This window comes from Scomber japonicus, chromosome 12 (assembly GCF_027409825.1).
Source record: "Scomber japonicus isolate fScoJap1 chromosome 12, fScoJap1.pri, whole genome shotgun sequence".
Classification (NCBI taxonomy): domain Eukaryota; kingdom Metazoa; phylum Chordata; class Actinopteri; order Scombriformes; family Scombridae; genus Scomber; species Scomber japonicus.
Genome location: NC_070589.1, coordinates 17,515,351 through 17,535,336, shown reverse-complemented (window position 1 = coordinate 17,535,336; position 19,986 = coordinate 17,515,351). Strand labels below are relative to the sequence as shown.

Below are 19,986 nucleotides of genomic sequence, written 5' to 3'. Positions count from 1 at the left end.
CTGCACTGCTCGCACTAATTACACATGAGTTAAACAGCAAGGGTATCTTCATCATTTAATTACATTTTAAAGCACAGCCCTAACAACCTGACCTACTGTGCTTATTTACACACTGGACTAGTCAATTGTTCCAAGTAGATTCCAGGTTTGAACTCTAAAATCAGGTGGATCAGGTGTTGCCAGGATGTTGAGCTTCTGAGCTTGAATACTCCAAACACCATTTTCTGTGGTTTATGAAAATAAAGCTTTTAGTTATATAAACAGGATTATGATGAGGAGCTCTCAGTTTAGACTCCATGACTCTTCTTGTAGTCTTTGCAGTAGCAGCATTATTGTGTGCATATTTAGTAATTAGCTTGGCATAATTTAATGCCACCTTTCACTCCATGAATAGTAATTTAACAAAAGGCAACAGACAATAAAATAAAAATGATTTGTTCTATTATTGCTACAGTATACAGAGTCACATATTTGTGATTACATGTTTTTTTATTTGGACTAGCTATAACATTCTAAACCAGTCGGAACCCTTTTTACTGATAAAACCAATATACTGTCATTTCAATAACATCTGCCTTTTGTGCACTGGTTTGCCAGTAACCTAGAGGTTAGAACCACGGCCATGATAGTCAGTTGTGATATCAAGACGACAGAATAATTGTGAAATCAAACATTTTCAACAATGAATTGCAGTGAAGAACACTACAGCAGACTCATTAATAAACACTTGTGTAAGCACCAGTGTCTCCACCTGGTCGACACTAACATCAGGTTTTTATGGTCAATTTTAAGGATTTGGTTACACAACAAAAGTGTCACATCCCCCATTAATACAGAAATGCTGTTTATGTGCAGAGTTGTGGAGTTTTTGTACTGAAATATAATTATGTGATGTACTCTTACTGGACCATTGATGGGATGAAAATGTATTAAGTGCAACTGAAAGACTGCTGCTCTCCATGATTAATGTTTCTATGAATTGTTCCAGTGCAAACAACACCAACCGACTACTGTACATATTGAATCATCAGATGAGTCCGTTACTTGAAATTTTTAGCGTGTTTGACTGTTATGTTTTAATTGTGTGTGTGTGCGTGTGTGTGTGTGTGTGTGTGTGTGTGTGTGTGTGTGTGTGTGTGTGTGTGTGTGTGTGTGTGTGTGTGTGTGTGTGTGTGTGTGTGTGTGTGTGTGTGTGTGTGTGAGTGAGTGTGTTCAATGGTTTAATACGCTGGAAGCCCAGTGATTTCTTATGTAAGTGGTTTGATCCCAATATATGAGGTTAACACTAAAAAGCACATCCTAATGCAGTGGTGTGTCTCCAAATATATTCATAGATTTGTTTTCCATGGACGAGAATTGAGAATTGGAATGCACGAGGGAAGCTAGTGGGTGATAAAACATCTTCATCGTCTTAATGGGATACAGAGACTCGGAGAGAGAGAAAGTAGAGAGTCGGGGAGAGGAAGTAAAATGGAGGTGGAAAGAGAAAACAGAGTGAAAAAGTGGAAGTGAAATGGCAACTGGCATTTTTTGGTAACTGTGGCTGTTTTAATATTGAACCTTCTACTGATTAAACTGTCTTATTACTCCTGCAGTCATTAAACACGAGAAGGCGGGCCACCCAGAGCACCAGTCATGATTTGGAATTCACTACACTAGTAAATACTAGGCGGTCAAGCATGCAGAAAGACATTTCTTTTAGAATGAGCCAGTTTATTCTGACTGAAATGTTCATGTCGAGCTTAGCTTCTGGTTATTAGTAGAACGAAAGACTCTGTGTAAACATACAGTGGCTATTGAAACAGGTGCAAGAGATAAAAAGCAAATGAGATGCGAATAAGAAGGTGAACCTCAGAACAAAAGAGAAACATTCAGATACACACTCACATAAACACAGTGTCTGAGGACCAAGAAGGACGAAGGGAGGCAATGAAAGAAAGGAGCAGCATTAGCAGAGTGGAGACAGGAGGTGAGAGTGACAGCAGTGGAAGCCTTTGATCTCAAGTTTCTAATCAATGGGGATTATAGTGCGTGTGCCTGTGTCAGTCTTGATTATGGCACCAGCACCAGGAGACACCGGTGCATCCAGAAGAGTAGTAGACAAACAAGGCCCCTTATTCTGAGGATATCTTCTGCACAACTTTGTCTAAATGCGTCTGAACTCCGTAAAAGAACTCAGAAATTCAACCTGGAGATGAGTTCAGCAGCCAGAGTAACCTCTAGATATTCTGTACAGACCGTACTGTCACACATGAAAGTACATGAAAGGGCAACATAGTGACTATAAAATTTGGTGGGGTATTTTAAGTGGAGGAACATCTTCACCATAGGGAATAAATGGCACAGGACAACACTGGAGTAAATGACAGGGGAAATAATAATGTTACATAAGGCTATAAAATGGAGCGTACAGACAGAGAGACCCTGGAGAACTACTTTAAAACCTTTAAACATGAAAGTCTTTCAGCTTGCACTGACAGCAGTCAAATTTCACCATGTACATCTGGGGAGTTAAAATGTCAGGGTTTCACTGACATTTGCCTTAGCCACCTTTTGGAATATGATGGATTATGCATGTTGTCACTGTTTTCTCTCCTCTTTTGTCATAACACACAACATTGCAAAGCATGGCATACGCTGTTCTCATTCGTTTTTGACTTGTTATGGTGGGGTTGCGCAATATGATGAAATCATGACCATAATTCACTAAATACCAGGTTAAAATAGTGAATTGAACTGCTACATCTGTTTATCCTCACCCCACCCCACCCCACCACACACACACAAAAAAAAGAAAAAAACAAACATGCATGTATTAATTATTAAAAATTAATTAAAATGAATTAAAAAATAATTATAAGCAAAACATTTTTATATAATTGAAATAATTATAAATAGTTTATATTATATGATATATTATATTATATCATGTGCTGATTGTACTAAATTATGAAAGACTATTAGCGCTCGTATCATATGTTACTTTGTATTAAGATAATAGTACAATTAAATAAATTTACAGCGAAACAGGAAGAACAAAAACAGATGCATAGTATAGATATATATGCTTATATATAACCTTACATCATATGAGCATCTATACAGCTAAAATTAAGCACTGAAAAACAAAAATACACTGTACTGTTTACACTTTTAAAAATAGACACCACAAATGGTGCTTTTCCACTATACAGTTCTAGCACTACTCAGCTCGACTCGGCACGATTCCAGGAACGACCTTTTCCATTACAAAAAAAAGTACCTACTCAATGTGGGCGGGGTCGTCATAGCACGGCTCCGCGATACTGCCGTGACTTATAAACACACATAAACAATGGAGGACATGGAGGCAGTGGTGTACTTGCTGCTCTATGTGGCTTTCTGTCACACACTAAGCAACAAAATTGAGCCGTATGGCTGTAACACTGTTGCAGCTATTTAAAAATGCTGGGTTTGATTCTTGTGTGGGACGGCTCATGACTCTTCCAGCGACAACTCTTCTGACCAATCAGTGGCCGGCAGACAGTTGCCGTCACATTTAGTATCGGCTCGGCTCGCTTGGAACCTCAGCAGAGCAGGTACTAAAAAAGTACCAGGTACCAGGTACTATCCCTAGTGGAAACACACTAGTCAAGTCGAGTCGAGTAGTGCTAGAACTGTATAGTGGAAAAGCGCCAAAAGTGTATTGAGACACAAAATACCACAGGGACAAAACGGTATGTTGAAGGAAGGTAAAATCAGGTGATAGCACGTGATTGGATGGATGACTTGGTGTTTTCAGTTAAAGATTATGTTCTCGGAAGTGTAACCAATTAAACCTTTTTTTGGCAACCATATTGACACCTGTGGTGTAATTCCACTATCTCGTAAAACAATATTTAGGTTTAAAGTAAGTTGTGGTTTAAAGTATGGTAACCTGCTGAAATTTAAGCAGAATATGTATTAATACACAACAATCTATGGCATTCACTTTTTCACGAATCTTACCAAACTAGTCAAAGATTCATGCCAAAGAAATGTCTTATTAACTCTTGGAAACATGAGCTGTCATTGAAATTAGACATTTTTTTTATATGTGTTGCCTTACTGGTGAAACTTTTTTTTATTACTGTGTTTGTTCAGTTAAGACCATTGTGCTGAAACAATCAGAGCAGTCTGTCACTGTGAAAGGTTCCCCACTAATGAACTGGACCTTTGTATCTCCTCCTCACCAGGCTATTCCTGGAACTGATAGCATCACAGTCTGATGTCCTGGTACAGAGATGTGGCAGAGATAACACATTCAGTCTGACCTTACCTCTCTCTGTACTGGAAGCCTTGCCAATTTGACCCTTCATCAGTTCCATCAATACTCTGTCTTCACAGTTTACTTGAACTTTTCTTTAAAGTACAGTGTTTTATGTAGTAAGAAGTATTATTGCATAACAATGACAGATATATCCCCCATTACTACACGAGAGAGCTTAATAACATTGAAGCTTTATAAGCTCTGCTTTAGTGTCTTTGTTTCTTGGTTTATGTGTTTATTCTTGGTTTCCTTCTTGCCTTGGAAATAGAAATTTGAATGTTTCTACTGTATAAGATTGCATTTAAAGAAATCCAAAATTGAAAGTTAACATGAAAAAATCCTTTGCTCATGTCCTTTATGGTCCTAATTGATCAGACAGATTAAACAAGGTGATGGCAGACATCTGACAGAACACAACTAGTACCTTTTAAGCAAAACCACAAAGGACATCAAAACAAGTTGCAGCAAAGCATGCTAGTTCTACATTTCAAAGGGCAGTCAAACCAACAAAAACCTGATGCAGACACACTGCAGTTCATGAGTCCTTAAAGAAAGTTTGACTTGATCGCATCAGACAGGTTGTTCAAAGAGGCTGCCGAGGCCCCAATGGAGAGAGCTTGATAATCCTTAGCCGTCTGTCTAGACTATGAAATGACCAGACCAGCACTGCCTGAGGATGCGAAGCTGTGCTTGGGCTCATAAGGGCTTAAAAGCTCAGATACAGCTAAGCTCGTCCAAGACATGTCTTTAAGGTAATGAATAAAAAGTCTAGATGAGTCTTTTATTGCACTGGTAGCCAATGAAGTCAGGCAAAGGCCAGTCTTTCATAAGGGCAAGGGGTCTGACAATCTTGGGTTAATCCACCATTACAGATCAATAATTTCTTGATATTTTTAAGTGGAAATGTAGTAAATCCAACAGCTTCTTTAAACAAGAATGAAACAGTTACCACAGATTTCTATATGAAGATGATCAATAATGCCCCTCTGGATTTTACCAATGACATTGTCTACATTGCATGGCTGAATCTCTCCATATCCCCTCAGCAATGAAAGTCTGACCAATTTCTCCTCAGCTTGATCGGTAATGAAAGGCTCGCCACTCTGTCCCAAAAGTTTGCAGCTTAATCAATAATTTAAAAAAAAAAAATCTTAAAAGTGTAATAGCTTGGTTAGTAATTCTGTCTTTTCATCTGTGACAGTTTGTTAATAAAAAGGTTGAAGAATGTCTGATAAACCAAACCTCTGATTCCAGCAAAAAAATACTGGTGTGTAGCTACTCCTCTGTCTGTGCTTCTACAAATACATATTTATTATCATTTCACTAAAAGTAGGTATTTCTCAAACATTGAGAGCATTTTCCTTGCTGCTTCATCAGAACACCTTTTTCCATCCTTTTCTGTTGCAAAAAGGTATTGAAAGATAAGGCAGAGTACGTGAGTATTGTAGAAGGTAACAATAAGTGAGCATAAAGTTCACACATAAAAATACAGGGACACAAACTGGCATGCTACACACAGTAATTCCAAAGTCATTGAAAAACATGTTTCAACATGACTATTACTTGTCTGCGCACTTTGATTTGTGATTTATAAGAGAATACCACATTTAGAAAGAAATTGCACTGAAGCAGGACAATGTCATCACAATAGAAGCCGATACCCATAATAATGGCAGTCAATAAAACATGATGTGGCACAGGCTTTAGAATAACCACTTATTGTGGTTCTCTGCCATTGAGCTGTTTATTCGGTAATTGAATACAATCCCTACTGAGCTCTGGGAGCACTTCTTCCCTCGTTGTCTTGGCATTGAACAGACAGCAGCAACAGAAGAACGTGTCAATCCTTTTGATCCTCAGTCGTTGCTTTATCATCTCCCCACAGCTTATGGTATTGGATTGTTGCTACATTTTGTGTATCATTTCGACCCACCTTTATATCATAGAAAAGAGAAAAAACGATAGTACAGGTGGGAGGAGGGTAACTTTTTCCTCACCTATTTACTATATATGAAAGGTAAAGGAGAATGTGCTGTCATTCCTGTCCCCCAAGAAACAGAAGCCTTTGAAAGAGGAAGATGAAAGGACAGCAATGGCTTGTGTGAAAGGGAGGGAGAGAGACCAACAGACAACAACAGGCAGAAATGGCGCAGGAGAAGACAGACAGGGCTTTTTGAAGTTTTTTGTCCATTTTTTGTTTTAGGTGAAAAGGAGGGGGGGGGTAGAGTGACAGCACTGGAAAGAAAGGGAGTGAAAGGGAGGCAGATGACTGCAAGTGGATGTCAACCCCAGGCACTGACAGAACATTTGATGTGTTTTACTCCAGGTACTATATAGAGGAAAAACAAACTGAAAAATGGTACTGAGTTCTTGTACTTTGTGTTTTGCTACTATAAAACACATAAGGAGACACAAATACTAAATAATAATTTAAACGAGTAGATGATTTTGAGGCATAATGCAGACAAAAAGCAACAAAAGAAGCAATAACATTTTCATTTTTATTCCGTACTCTGTATAGGTTGTAATTCCTTTGCAAAGAATACACGCACACGCACACACACACACACACACACACACACACACACACACACACACACACACACACAAACAAACATATGTATGTGTATATATATATATATATATATATAGATAGATAGATAGATAAATAGGTAGATATGATTTTATTTTATTATATAATTTTTGTCCATTTTAAAAAGACCAGCGGGCAGCTCTGAAATGGAAAATGAGTTTGCTAAAAGCCATCTATTGTGTGATGACAGAGTAGAAGAGCATTGGGTATTCAGCTTCAGCAGACAGTGGGAGGGAAAAAAACCTATTCAATTCTTCCCGACTCATAGCTGGGTGAGCTCAAAAGGATTTAGGCATTTACCTTTACTCTCTACATTTTTAACTGTCCTTTCACACTCTGTCATCTGGTCACTTTGTTTCTCTCTCACTCCTTAATGTTGTCTTGTGTCTGTTTTATAGACCTCTCTTGTCCATATTCATTGTCTCCCCTCTGGTAGCTTTTTTTCTCTCTTTGGCTTTTTCATTTCATTTTGTTCTTTTTTGTTGTGTTTGTTCTATTTTTCAGGGTGTATCTGTACTTATAGATTGTCACATTTTAAATGTTACTTAAAAAAATAAGATGAGCAATGAGACCAATAATTTTACTGTTGAGACTAAACCAGAGCTGTAGGCAGTCTGAGCTGATGCCAAATACAAAAGGGAGCAACGTCAGAGTCAACATGGAGTTCAAATGGGGGGTCTCAGAGCTCTGCCAAGACCAACCCTTGAGCTGGTATTTAAACATTCAAGTGAGTCATTCAAGTGTTAATTATTTTCTTTACTTATCTACAATATAAACCTTAAATGCAGTCAATTAGACTCAATCATTGGAGATTATGAAGTAATGCACAGATTGTTTGAGCTAGAACTAGTGTACCTACATTTGCAAACAAATGTTGGTGATTCTTCACCTGCATGCAATACAGGGTCTGATTTCAGCTCACTGTATAATTGGAAATTGCAGTAACTCATCCATGATTTAATCAACTTCCTGTAATTGGTTGCACTTGTCATTTTACATGAGTCATCTTTCACTGATGAAGGCTGTAAGGATAAACATAAGATACTCATTGTGTACCTTTATCTTTCAAAATTAAACAGAACTGAGGTATAGACCAAGAGTTCAGAAGAGTTCAGCTAGAGTCCACGCTCACAGTTTGAGTGATGTTAGGTTGAAACAATATGATTTTTAAATTTTTTGGTATAATGACAGAAGATAGTAATTTAGATGTATTGTTATTTTTGTCTCTTTGGGGGATTTTTCAAATGAAAACGAATTGACAAAAGCACCAGTGTCACTTGTAATAATCAGTAATTAATTATCAATGACATATCAATGTCTCAATTAACCAACTGCATCCATTTATTATTTTTTTTACCTCACAAATAAGTGTAAGCTATCCAAACCGTTGAACTGCCAATACAAATATTTTAAATCTAAAATTTAAAATAATTTAAACCTCAAATGTTATAAAATAAATGGTTCCCAAATACTGTATTGGCCCAAATATGAGGGGACCCTGATTATAAGACAACCCCCCTTTTACCACTCCTGTTCTTGAAAAATGAATGTAGCATACATCATAGTATAATTACATACTCTCACACTCTTTCCTACCAGGCTCTTTCAGTTTGCATTTATAAGACAACCTGTTTGTCTTTTTGACCTCCTCATCATCTGTCCATGGCCTCCTCATCATTTCCTCCATGGCAGAGAAACACATTACATGAGCCTTCAGAAACTCCTGAAGGTTAAACTTGACTAACCAAACACTTTTAAGGCTGGCTGACTCTAATGTTGTCATCATATATAGACTTTAAGACATTTGCTAGCCTAGTCTACCCCATGTAGTGGTCAGTTTTACACCAGTATTTTATCCATTCAAAAACAATGTCTGATGCTATGCTCATGCAATTCTCTAGACCCTGAATATAAGACAACCCCATAAGACATATTTCCAGGAAAAACAAACAAACAAAAATGTCATATTCAGACCAACATGGAAAAGTTTTCGTATGCATTTATTCCTGTAGTAGTCTATTCTACTTGAGTCACTACCCAGGATTTTACATGTAATTTATGATCATAGCCTACCTTTAGTAAGAGGATTTTAGTCTTTATTCTATCTGTGCGCATTTAAATGATTTAAAACTGTAATTGGTTGATCACAATTTCAAAATCACCAGTCCCAGGAACTTTAACCATTGTACAGATGTGAGGATAAATGCACAAAACTCCACACACATTACATTATCATCTAAATGACAAATATGAACAATTTAACTACACGTTATTTCAGTTCTAGCTGCAAACATTTGTTTACATCTTTCGTGATACATTGGTCACAGTGTGCAGCATGGTGCAGGCAGTCATCAGTGGCCTGAGGTTGTATTATTTGCTTTTGAATGGATTCCATTTCTCAGTCCCATCTTTGCTCTGAAACAGCCCTGAGATGGAGGAAAAAGACTTGTGCAGCTCTCAGGTTGCGGGAGCAGCCAATGAACAGAGCCCAATGGTCCTGAAAGACAAGGCAATTTGGCCAGAGTGATGGTGATAATGAGAAAAGCATCGTAATGTTGCCAGAGTCCAATTTACAAGGTGGAGAGAGAGACAGAGAGAGCTAAAAAGAGAGGCAGGGACAGAAAAGGAATAAAGGAAAGTAGGAGACGGGAGAGGGGGAGAGTGAGCGATCACCCCCGCAAGAAGGCCTGGTATTGGTTTTGTGTTCATGTTGAGGTGGCTGCACATTAACCTGTGCAAATGGAGGTTATGGCTTAACTTCCATAGGGTGAACATGGAGGGGATAACAGGGCTGCTGCCAGAAAGGGAGAGAGAGTCAGAAAGAAAGCAATGAACATAGCAAGGAGAAAATTCAGTCTTTCCCTCTCCACTGTATGTGGCTTTCAACCTGAGAACCGGCCACAGATATGTAGTTATACAGCAGTGGCAGGACAGATTTACTTTGCAGAGTAAAAAAAAAGACTTTTAGGGATAAAGAAAATCCTTACACAAAAGCAGGAAAAAGAAAACCCTGTCAGATATATAAAAGGAGATGATGACAATGACAACCGGAGATAAAAATGAGAGCAGCAAATAAAAGAGCAGAAAGAAGAACAGACCTGCAGAGAGCAGAGGTGATTTTTGATAGAGGTGAATAAAATCACGAGGAAGCAAAGTGTGAATAAGGCAGAAAATTGTCCACTTGGCCACTGTCCTCTCTCCTGAATCCACACTATGACCTTGCAGAGCAGTGACAAAACAATTGATTTCAGTATAGTTGGATGCTCTCTGGCCCCTGGTACCTGTTTGGGCCTGCAGCATCTTAAACCAGAGGCAGCACTTGATGCCTCCCTTCACACTGACTGCTCACAATCACAGTATCTCTCTGACTGACTGTGTGACTGTGTGCCTCTGTGTCTTAGCAGTTGGGGAGGCACTGGAGATTACCATCGCAGTTGGATTACAGAAGGCGATCACTTCATAAACGTTTTCACTGTCCTCCTCTCGACTTCTAAAGGGATAGTGACAGTGAACTGCTCCCAGGGCTGACTTATCTGTTCTCACTGAGCACCCGAGGGCCACAGGGAGGAAAGAGACCACATACACAGATTGAGACATATGTCTACGGGGTAGACTGTAAGCACTTAGTTGGGAGGCAACAGTCTAAAAAGCCCTGTGGCCACAGGAAGAGAGTGAAACAGACACACACACACACACACACACACACACACACACACACACACACACACACACACACACACACACACACACACACACACACACACACACACACACAGTGAGAGTTAATGAAGCTTCCCAGCACATCTCTCTTCCATAATCCAACTGGGATGTTAATCTCCTGTGGGTCCCAAGCAGCTAAAACACACAGATACACCCACATACACACACATTTATTCAGAGAGAGGGACTGTGATCAAGAGTATTGTGTGGGAAGTGAGGCATTCAATGGCTGCTTCTTGTTTCATGATGCAGCTGGCTGGATGAGAGAGGCTTGTTTGCTCTTTTTCTTCATCTTTCTTTTCTGCGTCTCTTGAACCCTCTTGTCAGTTCTCTTGTTTTCATGTATTATTAAATCCCTCTAATCATTTAACTCTCACTTATTTCTGTAATTATAGAATATTGTCTTTCTGAGCACAGATTTTTTTTTCTTTTAATCATGTTTTCTTTTTTTTTTTAAATCTTTACCTCATGAAAAATACCTTCTTTTATTCTTAAACTTTCGGCACAAAATGTTAGCCATTTATACTTACCATTTATACTTATACTATTAAAAATGTGACCTGTATATTGTTAACTCATGCAGATAAAGAAAACAAGGCATTAATGCAGCACCTCTGAAGTTGCTTTGCTAGGTTTAAATGCATACAGCATGTTTTGAATGAAAGCCCATGGGAACAAAAACATTACAGACAATTGTGAATTGTGAGCTGCAGCACAACACGTTCCCACAAGTCATGACCAACTCATCCATGGCGAGGGAGGCAGTTACATTCACAGCAGCTGTTAGTACTGCTGTGGTAATAACCTATAATCATTTTGTTGCTTCCCATGAAGGAATTCTGAAAAGCAGATCTTCACACCTTCAATGAAAACTCAAATAAAACAAGCTGAAGCTGAGTGTCTTTGATACTGTTGATACTAGCGTGGTACATTTTTCCCTGACTGTTAACACATCTTCAACATTCGTGCACTACTGTGTGATCATTTACTGTATTAATGTTCATTAAAAAACAACCTCAGCAGCAACAAAATGTCCTGTCCATTTGAACTTGATATAACTAAAACCCTGAATAGCAGTGAAGATCTTACATTACAACAGATATGATAACATTGTTGCAATTGTTACACATGCAAAGTAAAACCTCAACACCTTTTAAAACACCTGAACCATGGAATTTACTACCAAAACAACCAAGACTCTAAACGACGACTATAAACAGAAAAATACAACAGAAAAACGAAATAACAAAATCCCAGGCTGAGAGGCAAGACCACCAGACAACAAACAAGACGCCTCTCCTCTGACACAGGATCCTGGAGCATTTAACCTCTTCCTCCCGGGGGTAGGTGCCCCTTATTGTGGACTGATTAGGTTTAGCTGACCTACAGAGCAATAGACAGGAAAGGAAAAGAACACAATGCACAGGCAATATATACAGCCATAACACCCCCACACTGAGAACAATGAATAAGTAGTTTGTTCCACAGTCATGCATGAGTACAAACACATATACTGATCCATATTCTACTTAAACCAAATCATTTTGCCACTTAATACTCAGACAGTTCCTAAATATGAAGGTAACAAGGTGTGCAATTAAGTCACAATTTGGACTACTGCTGACAAAAAGATGTGAACCTATATTAAAGGTGGATCAAACAATCTTTCCCAAGACAGCAGCAACAAAATCTTAACACACAAAAAGGCCAGCAAAGTTACTGCCACTGAGTTTGATAATGAGCACCACTACTAGCAAGTAGCCATACGAGTGGGTTCCACTCCCACTCAACACAAAATAGCTACCACCATGAGTTGAACGCCACCAAAATACAAAGTTACTGCATTTACCAAGAACAAACACAATACAGGTGCAAAAGTGGAGTGCAACAGCCACAAACCATAAAGAGTCACAACAAATAGACTAAGTACAAAGTTGCTGCCATACACCAACAGCAGATGTCTTGTTTCCATTAAGAGGTGGGATCTTTAAAGGAACGTCCTCTCACTCGGTCCTTTCAGCTGTTGTGTCTCCATTGCAGAGTAGGACCTTGGAAGGACCCACCGTACTCTGGAAGTGACATAACCATTCTGCAACAGTTTCATTTTGTTGCTAATAGTTGACATCACATCCCGCTTTGATTATGCCCATTCAGCACCAAGTCAACCTAAAGCCCCTCGCAGGAATTTTTTGGGGTCGCACGGAGTACATACTCCAATGAATGGACTCATTTTGCCAACGGTCACAGCCCTGTAAAATTACCCAGAAGTTCCGGCAGTTGAAACAACCCTAAAGACCCAACAAAAGTGAACTGTCACATTAAACACTGGGTTACCATCACCAAATACCAGAGATGTAGCCGTCTTCAATACACTTGAAGCATGCTCCCACTCAGGATTACCACCAAAAATAACAAATGCAAAACAAAGTGGCAAGCTTGTCAAACTTGCTTAGTGTTTACCTAGTCACAGTGCTCAAAACTGAGACTCAAAAGTACTGAAGCAGTTACCTACTCCACACCACAACTACATTAACAATCACAAATAATCTAACAAAAGACATCACCACTACAAACATGTTTACTTCCCTGACTCCAGAGTCGGCAACAAAAAAATGAAATCACACATTAATAAAGTTCTTGAAACAACATTTGTTATCAATGTAAGTTAAAATATGATTAATGTTAGTCAGCTAAGTCAGAAATGAATGCAGTGTATTGATGAGTGATGTATGTGATGTGTACCAAACCAGCTCTAACCCTAACCCTACCTCATCTGGCTGGTGAAGGACTGGGAGAAAGAAGAAAGACAAAGGTAAACAAAGAAACCATTTAAATAAGCTGAAGCCTAAACTACCCATGGAGGTACTTTCCTGGTGTCCTCTCCAATCCCACCCACCAGCCCCTAAGCCAAAACAACTTCCCAAGCAAAAGGCATAGAGAGGGACATCATACAATGGATTAATGGATTGAACTAATAAAAAAAATTCATGATGTAATAAACTATAGTTTTCCTTTAAACCATGAAAATCTATTTTTTTTAGGGGAGAAATCTGCCTGTAATTGTAGGTGAGATAATGTCACAACAATTTGTCCTTCACAGGGGACAAATAGTCAGTGCATACGTTATTAGGTAAAGTTGCTCATTAACTTGAACAGTCATCTTTTATAGAGTGAATTGTGGCTCCAGTTGTATATTAGGTATGTCAATAGATTCAGTTACTGCTCAACTAAAGCATTTACTGCACAATCTAAACAGAGTTGTTTCCAGACAATATGGGTTTCACAATACAGTGTATAGACCTTATTGTGAGTAGTGATAGACACAATAATGTAGTCAATGGCAGTTCTGTCAGAAAAAAAGAGGAAGAACAACAAAACTTTTCAGTGAAGGAGGACTAAGGAAAACAGTCTGGAAGAAGAGACACGAGTAAGGAAAGGGGATCCCAGTGAGTCATCTCTGATGGTTCATGAAACTTGACAGTGACATCCACCGTCTGCACAGAACCGAGGTGGGGAAACAAGAGTCAGCAAAGTGAAATCTGTTAAAGCAATAACATGACAGAGTATGAATTCTGCATGGACCAAAATCTCTAATGAGTATTTTGAGCACATTATGAGATTGATGCCCCAAAGAATTTGTCTTCCCTGGAAGCAAAGCCAGTTCATACTCAGTACTAGGCATATGTATACCTTTAGTTGGGCCAGACGGATACTGGATTTTTGGGGCTGATATTAGGGGGTAAAAAATTCTGATTGCTACATCGGCCAATAATCTTATATACATATTGGAACATTTTTTTTGCAGTGATCCCTCAAATGTGGTAATGAAGGCATTATATTTTACAGTTTAACAATAAACTATATTGTGTGAAATTACATAAGTGCATTGAAAAAGTAAACTTCACTGGGAATGTATATAAAAATGATGCTTATATAACTTTAAAATGTTTTTACACATATCAGACAACATATGCTGATACCAATATATCTGTGATACTAATATCGGCTGAACAATATATTGGTTGGGCTCTAGTATTTAGAGTATATATCAAGGTCAACATATAATTAACAAAAAAGGTCAGTAAGCCTTTAAATCATGATCTGTGTATAGGCATGAGCACTTCTTTATAAAGCCACAAAGCATCATAAAACCCTTTGCAGTGAGAGCTTTTGACCTGGTGTGTGCAACCACAAATCCCAGTAATCCCTAAAGGGAAATTTGCATTGAACTGCTGACACCCTTCCTACTCTGCCTATCCATGGACAGATACCAAAATATCAAGAGTCCAAATTGAGAAAATGATGCTTCACTGATGCTAAACAAAGACTGAACTCTTGCATACAATGAAATACAACTGTATCAGCCACATAAAAGTAAAAATAAAAGGTGAAGGTAACACTTTAATTTACAGGTCCTGAGTAATTTGCAAGTATTTAAAAGTTACCTTTTATCACATTTTACAGAGAGGGGGCTTTTTGCGGTTTGACACATATTATTAAAAAAATTAGGAAAAAAAAAGCTGGTTTAGTTGGTAAGTCCCAATTCATTATATCTGGGCTCATACAATAAACTAACCTCTTAAATCTTTAACTTACAGAAAATACTTTTTCAGTTATAATTTGTACCAAATTGAACCTCCCTCTCTATATGTTATTTACCAATGTAATGGTATTAGTCTGTAAGTGTTTGTTTGACTTTGGGGACATCAGTAACAGGGAAGCCAGCTCAGTCATTTACTATTATTATATTTCAAATAGCTAATGTTCCCAAGAAGATGTTTTACTTCCACATTTGCCACTGATTTTGTTAAACCAGGAAATGTAGAGCAGCTGAGCATGTTCCTCTATAGCTGAACAGGGACAACAAAGATCTTTACATTGTTTTATCTATTAATTTTTTTCTGTCATAAATGCCCAGTCCATCAAGTCAATTTTTATATTTAGTTTTTTGCCTTCATATTTGCATTTTCTTTGCTGTAAACAAGTTACATTTGTATATTATTCTACTCTTCCAATATCCAACTCCACATCTGCATTTACTGTACATGATGAAAGGACTCTCTTTGAACCACCCACATGACAAAGATTGGATTAGTATCTCAGTGTAATTACACTGTGCTTTTTCAAATTCAATTCTCTTTTCATATCAACTTGCATAAACCACATTGTGGATAAAAGAGAAAGATATTGTTAAGGATTCAGAACAAAAGAAACCTAAAGCTCAGCTAAGAGAAAAATATAATCAAACAAAGATGAAAAAGTTGGAAAGACAAGATCAAAGTGTTTTTTAGCATCAAACTTATAAGTGTGCAGGTTTCTGTGGTTCATTTTACAGTTGGGATTTTTTTTCTCTCTGAGAGGCTTCTTTTATATACGCTGAATATTTTATCTATTCCTTTGTGATATTGCATAAAGTGCCCTGATGGTTTTATTATAATTGGAAGAGGCGGATTCATTTCAGCCTCGTGGGGGGTCTCATCCAATTTCTCTCAAGAAAATCACCAGATAATAAATAAAGTGACAGCATTGTTTTAGTGCGCTCTCAAAGTCATTGTTTTTATACTTGTCTACACATCTAAAATATTTAGTTGTGAGTTAATGGTAGATAAGAACATACACACTCAGCTTGCCATCAGCTAAATTACTTTACAAAGGGTTTTTCTGTACTTACATATTTACAGTGTCTCTACATTGAGATGCTTCTGACACATCGAATTACCATCAAGGTAGGTAGACTGTTATTAAAACGAAAGGCTCAAAATGCTTGATACATGGCACAGTGTGGTTTTCTACTTGTATTTTCCTATGCATACACGTGGATATGACTGTGTATGTGTGTGTGTACTGTGGATTTGAAGGCGTATATATCAGCATGTTTGGTTTTGTGTTAGCTGATGTGCTTGTCTAAGTGCATGTGTTCTCTCTCCTGGACAAAGAAAATGAGTAAATGAAGATAGTTTTGATTGCCTGGAGCATTTTGATTCTTTTCACTTTGAATGAGTGAGTCTCTCTTAATTGAGCCTTCATGAAAACCTTCTCTTGTTATGCATTGAAATGCTTGTAGGCATTAGCGTGCACCATAACCCGATGACTTGAGTAAAATCCTATTACTTTAAACCTCTTTCAAACTTTTGTCACTGCCAGTGTAAAACTATATATAGGCTTGCATTAATGTATGACTCTATATTTGGTAGACATTTAAAAGCACTATGCCTTAAAGCAATACACTTTGCATGCATACTGAGGATTAGACCTTTATGTAATTTGTCTGTAATGAAATAAAAAGGTTGTATGACACTTTTATCTCATGATACATCTATTTTTGCTTCAGTTTCAGAAACCGGTATATGATAGGGCCCAATTAATAAACTTATATTTTCGGCTGATAATTCAGTATCAGCGTATATGTCAGTTTAAGAATAAAGAAAGTTCAGTATATATATGACATGTTTAATATGATTTAGAAACAGTGTCACCATTACATATTTTATTATACATATTTTGGTACTAATTATGGGAAAAATAGCCACAATGTTTCCTTTGGCATACGGACGTTCTAAACATGTAAAAATGTGAAATATGTCTATAGACAATCATACACTTCAGCATATACAGGAATATAACCTTTCCAATACACAATAAATAGTGAATTAATATTTGCTTGGATGTCAAATGAGCTGGTCCGTGGATATAAGGATATCATTACTTTTACATACTAAAGTTCATTATTCTGTCAAGGAACCTATGCAAAACTAAAAGACCTACAAAGCTGACCAAAAATGATTATTCAAGTTATGTATTCATTTTAACATAAAGCAAATATTGACTGATATATCATTTTGAAATTCACAAATGCCAATATTGTGTATCAGTTTTAAAAAAATGTAAACGTGATGGCAACAGTTGATCTGGAGGGTGCCATTCTCTATATCATGCCTTTTACATGAAGTGAGTTAAACATCCATGTAGTGCCATTTATCATCATCACATCTTCTAAGCATGCGTTCAAGCCACCTACTGAAGCTAGCCAAAGGGACACAGCTTCAGCTAATGGCTGTGAACAGGACGGTTCCAGCTGGCTTTCTCCATCTCACTCCTTCATCATCTACATGCTTCTCATTTGTTTGGTGAATTCACCAGTTAAACGGCTCGTATCGTGTCAGACAGCAGCTGCGTGCTTGAGGGCGCTTTCAAAGCAGAACATTTTCCATCTCTTCAGTGGAGGGAGTCAATTCCACCAAGGCCAAATTCATTTTTAAGAGCAGCATTGTCTGAGGCAAGGGATGTTGTAGATTGTAACATATCACCACTTCTGTTTCCCCTATGGGTCTTATATGATATATATACGTGTCAACTTTATACACTCATATAAGTGCCTCCCTTCACCATACACACAGACAAAAATGTGCACATGTACAGCTACAAAAGTTTCAGATTTTTTTTCTTGAAGTGAAGTATATGCTCAGGTGGGCACAAAGTATATTGAAAAGTGAAGTCTTAGGAAAGTCTAGGACATCAATATGTATGCATCCATTCCCAAAACATTTTATTTCCCCTGAATGAAACAAACTTAAAGGGACACATTTTGTGCTCACAGTGGGACTCTCTCTGTTTCTCATTTATGTGCAAATACACTGATGTTTCAACATTTTCACCCTAAATGATCAAAAACAGCCCGAGCCAGTTAGGTGTGATAAGAAGACTTCCATCTGGCTCTCACAAAAGGTGCCAGTTGAAAGCAATAGCCTGCTTCACCAACATGAGATGCATTGTTGTGATGAAAGAGGTTGTTCAATACAGACTCTGCATGGGCGCAGCTGTGAGATGCTTTAAAAAAAAAAAACTCCTCCTGAAAGGATTACTGCCCACACATACATAAGCACGAACTTACTAAAACTCAAGGGAATAGTGCCTAAAATGATTGGACACGTGCACACACACACACTGTGACTGACATCATTGCTTTTTAGTCTTGTATAACCAGCTGTCACCATTGCATGATAAAACATATTTGCAGTTTGTGTAAGATGTTTGATTTGGCTGATAGTGACAAAAAAATTCAAATGGCCGCCTTAAAAGCAAACTTCAGCTCTGCACTGTCTTGTCAGTGCTGATATGTGACAGTCTGCTAGAGGGATTCACATTAGTTTTTCCTCTGTGCGGCTTTTATTTCGGCATGTCCCTGTTCTTACTTCCCCAGTCAATGGAGAGGGGATTACAGCGGCATCACTCAAACCATGTCTCTGCTGAAATCCATCTATCAACTCTCTGCATGAGCAATATTTCTGGATTCCCCCCATGTGGAAAGATCAAATATTTGGTATTGCACAGAGAAATACATTCAAAGGTTCTTAGCTGGTTGCCTAATCCCTGGAAGAGTATTTTTCCCTCTTAAGCCAATTATTTTACATCTGATCAAAGGCATTTATTTACAATTTACAGAGGATAAGCTGATGGTTGTGGGACTTCCCGCACACACACATACATAAAAGACACACAGACATGTACATACATATGCATTTCCATACTGTCACATTAAATATTACACTGGAAGAGCTACACTGAATATATATATTCACACAAGCAAGGCGCCATCATACACTGGTGTTTTCCTGAAACTTGATTTACTAACTCTTCACTTTTTCTCGCTCTCTCTGTTGCTCTCTCTGTCTCTCTTTGTCTTGTTTATGGCACAGGTGTGAGTGGCCAGGACTGCAGTTTCTTCTCAGCATGCCACTGGCACAGCAGCATCACAGGGCCACTGTGCCCACAACAGGCTGGATCCTGGTTTTGGCTCTGTTTCTTGCTCTACAGGTAAAATTTGTTCTGACAAACTATCACACTCCTTTTTGTCGTTGTGGGGAGCTGCCCAAGGCCTTTCTTCATATTTAATATTTATTTCCAATCTTCTATTTTTGGCAGACACGTTAATCACTTGACTCTGGGCACAAATCCACTCAAATCCCATCCCAGCTAGTTTGAGTATCAAAGAGTAGCTATGATTCAGACTACCTGCACATTTCCTGTGTGGCTTTAACATTTCATATTGGTTGTTTACTGTAAATTTCTTCTAGAAATAGATGTTGTTGTCGTTATGAGACCAAGCACTGATCATCCCGAACCCCCACACACTTTCCTCCAAAAATGAACCAACTACTACCAATATTTATTCCATTTCTATTAGGATTTAATCCACTGTTTATACTGTTTGTTTTATACTAGTCTCCATATCTTCGCATATTTATACCTGCCCTTACAGTTTCTATTGACATATACATAATATTTCACTGCACTGCATGTAAGTCCTTCGTTTGCACTTATGATTAGATGCCAAATGGCATTTTGTTGTCTCAGTGGTTGTACTCTGTACAATGACAATGAAATG

At 38.0% G+C, this 19,986-nt stretch overlaps 1 protein-coding gene across 1 annotated transcript in view; it reads left to right on the top strand.

The window, feature by feature from the left end:
• The window catches only part of tnr (tenascin R (restrictin, janusin)), a 126,455-nt gene that overhangs the window by 37,677 nt on the left and 68,792 nt on the right, over positions 1–19,986 (top strand). Inside the window, exon 3 of the mRNA XM_053330721.1 lies at positions 19,298–19,415. Coding sequence (XP_053186696.1) covers positions 19,298–19,415 — 118 coding nt within the window. The remainder of the gene's footprint in view (positions 1–19,297; positions 19,416–19,986) is intronic.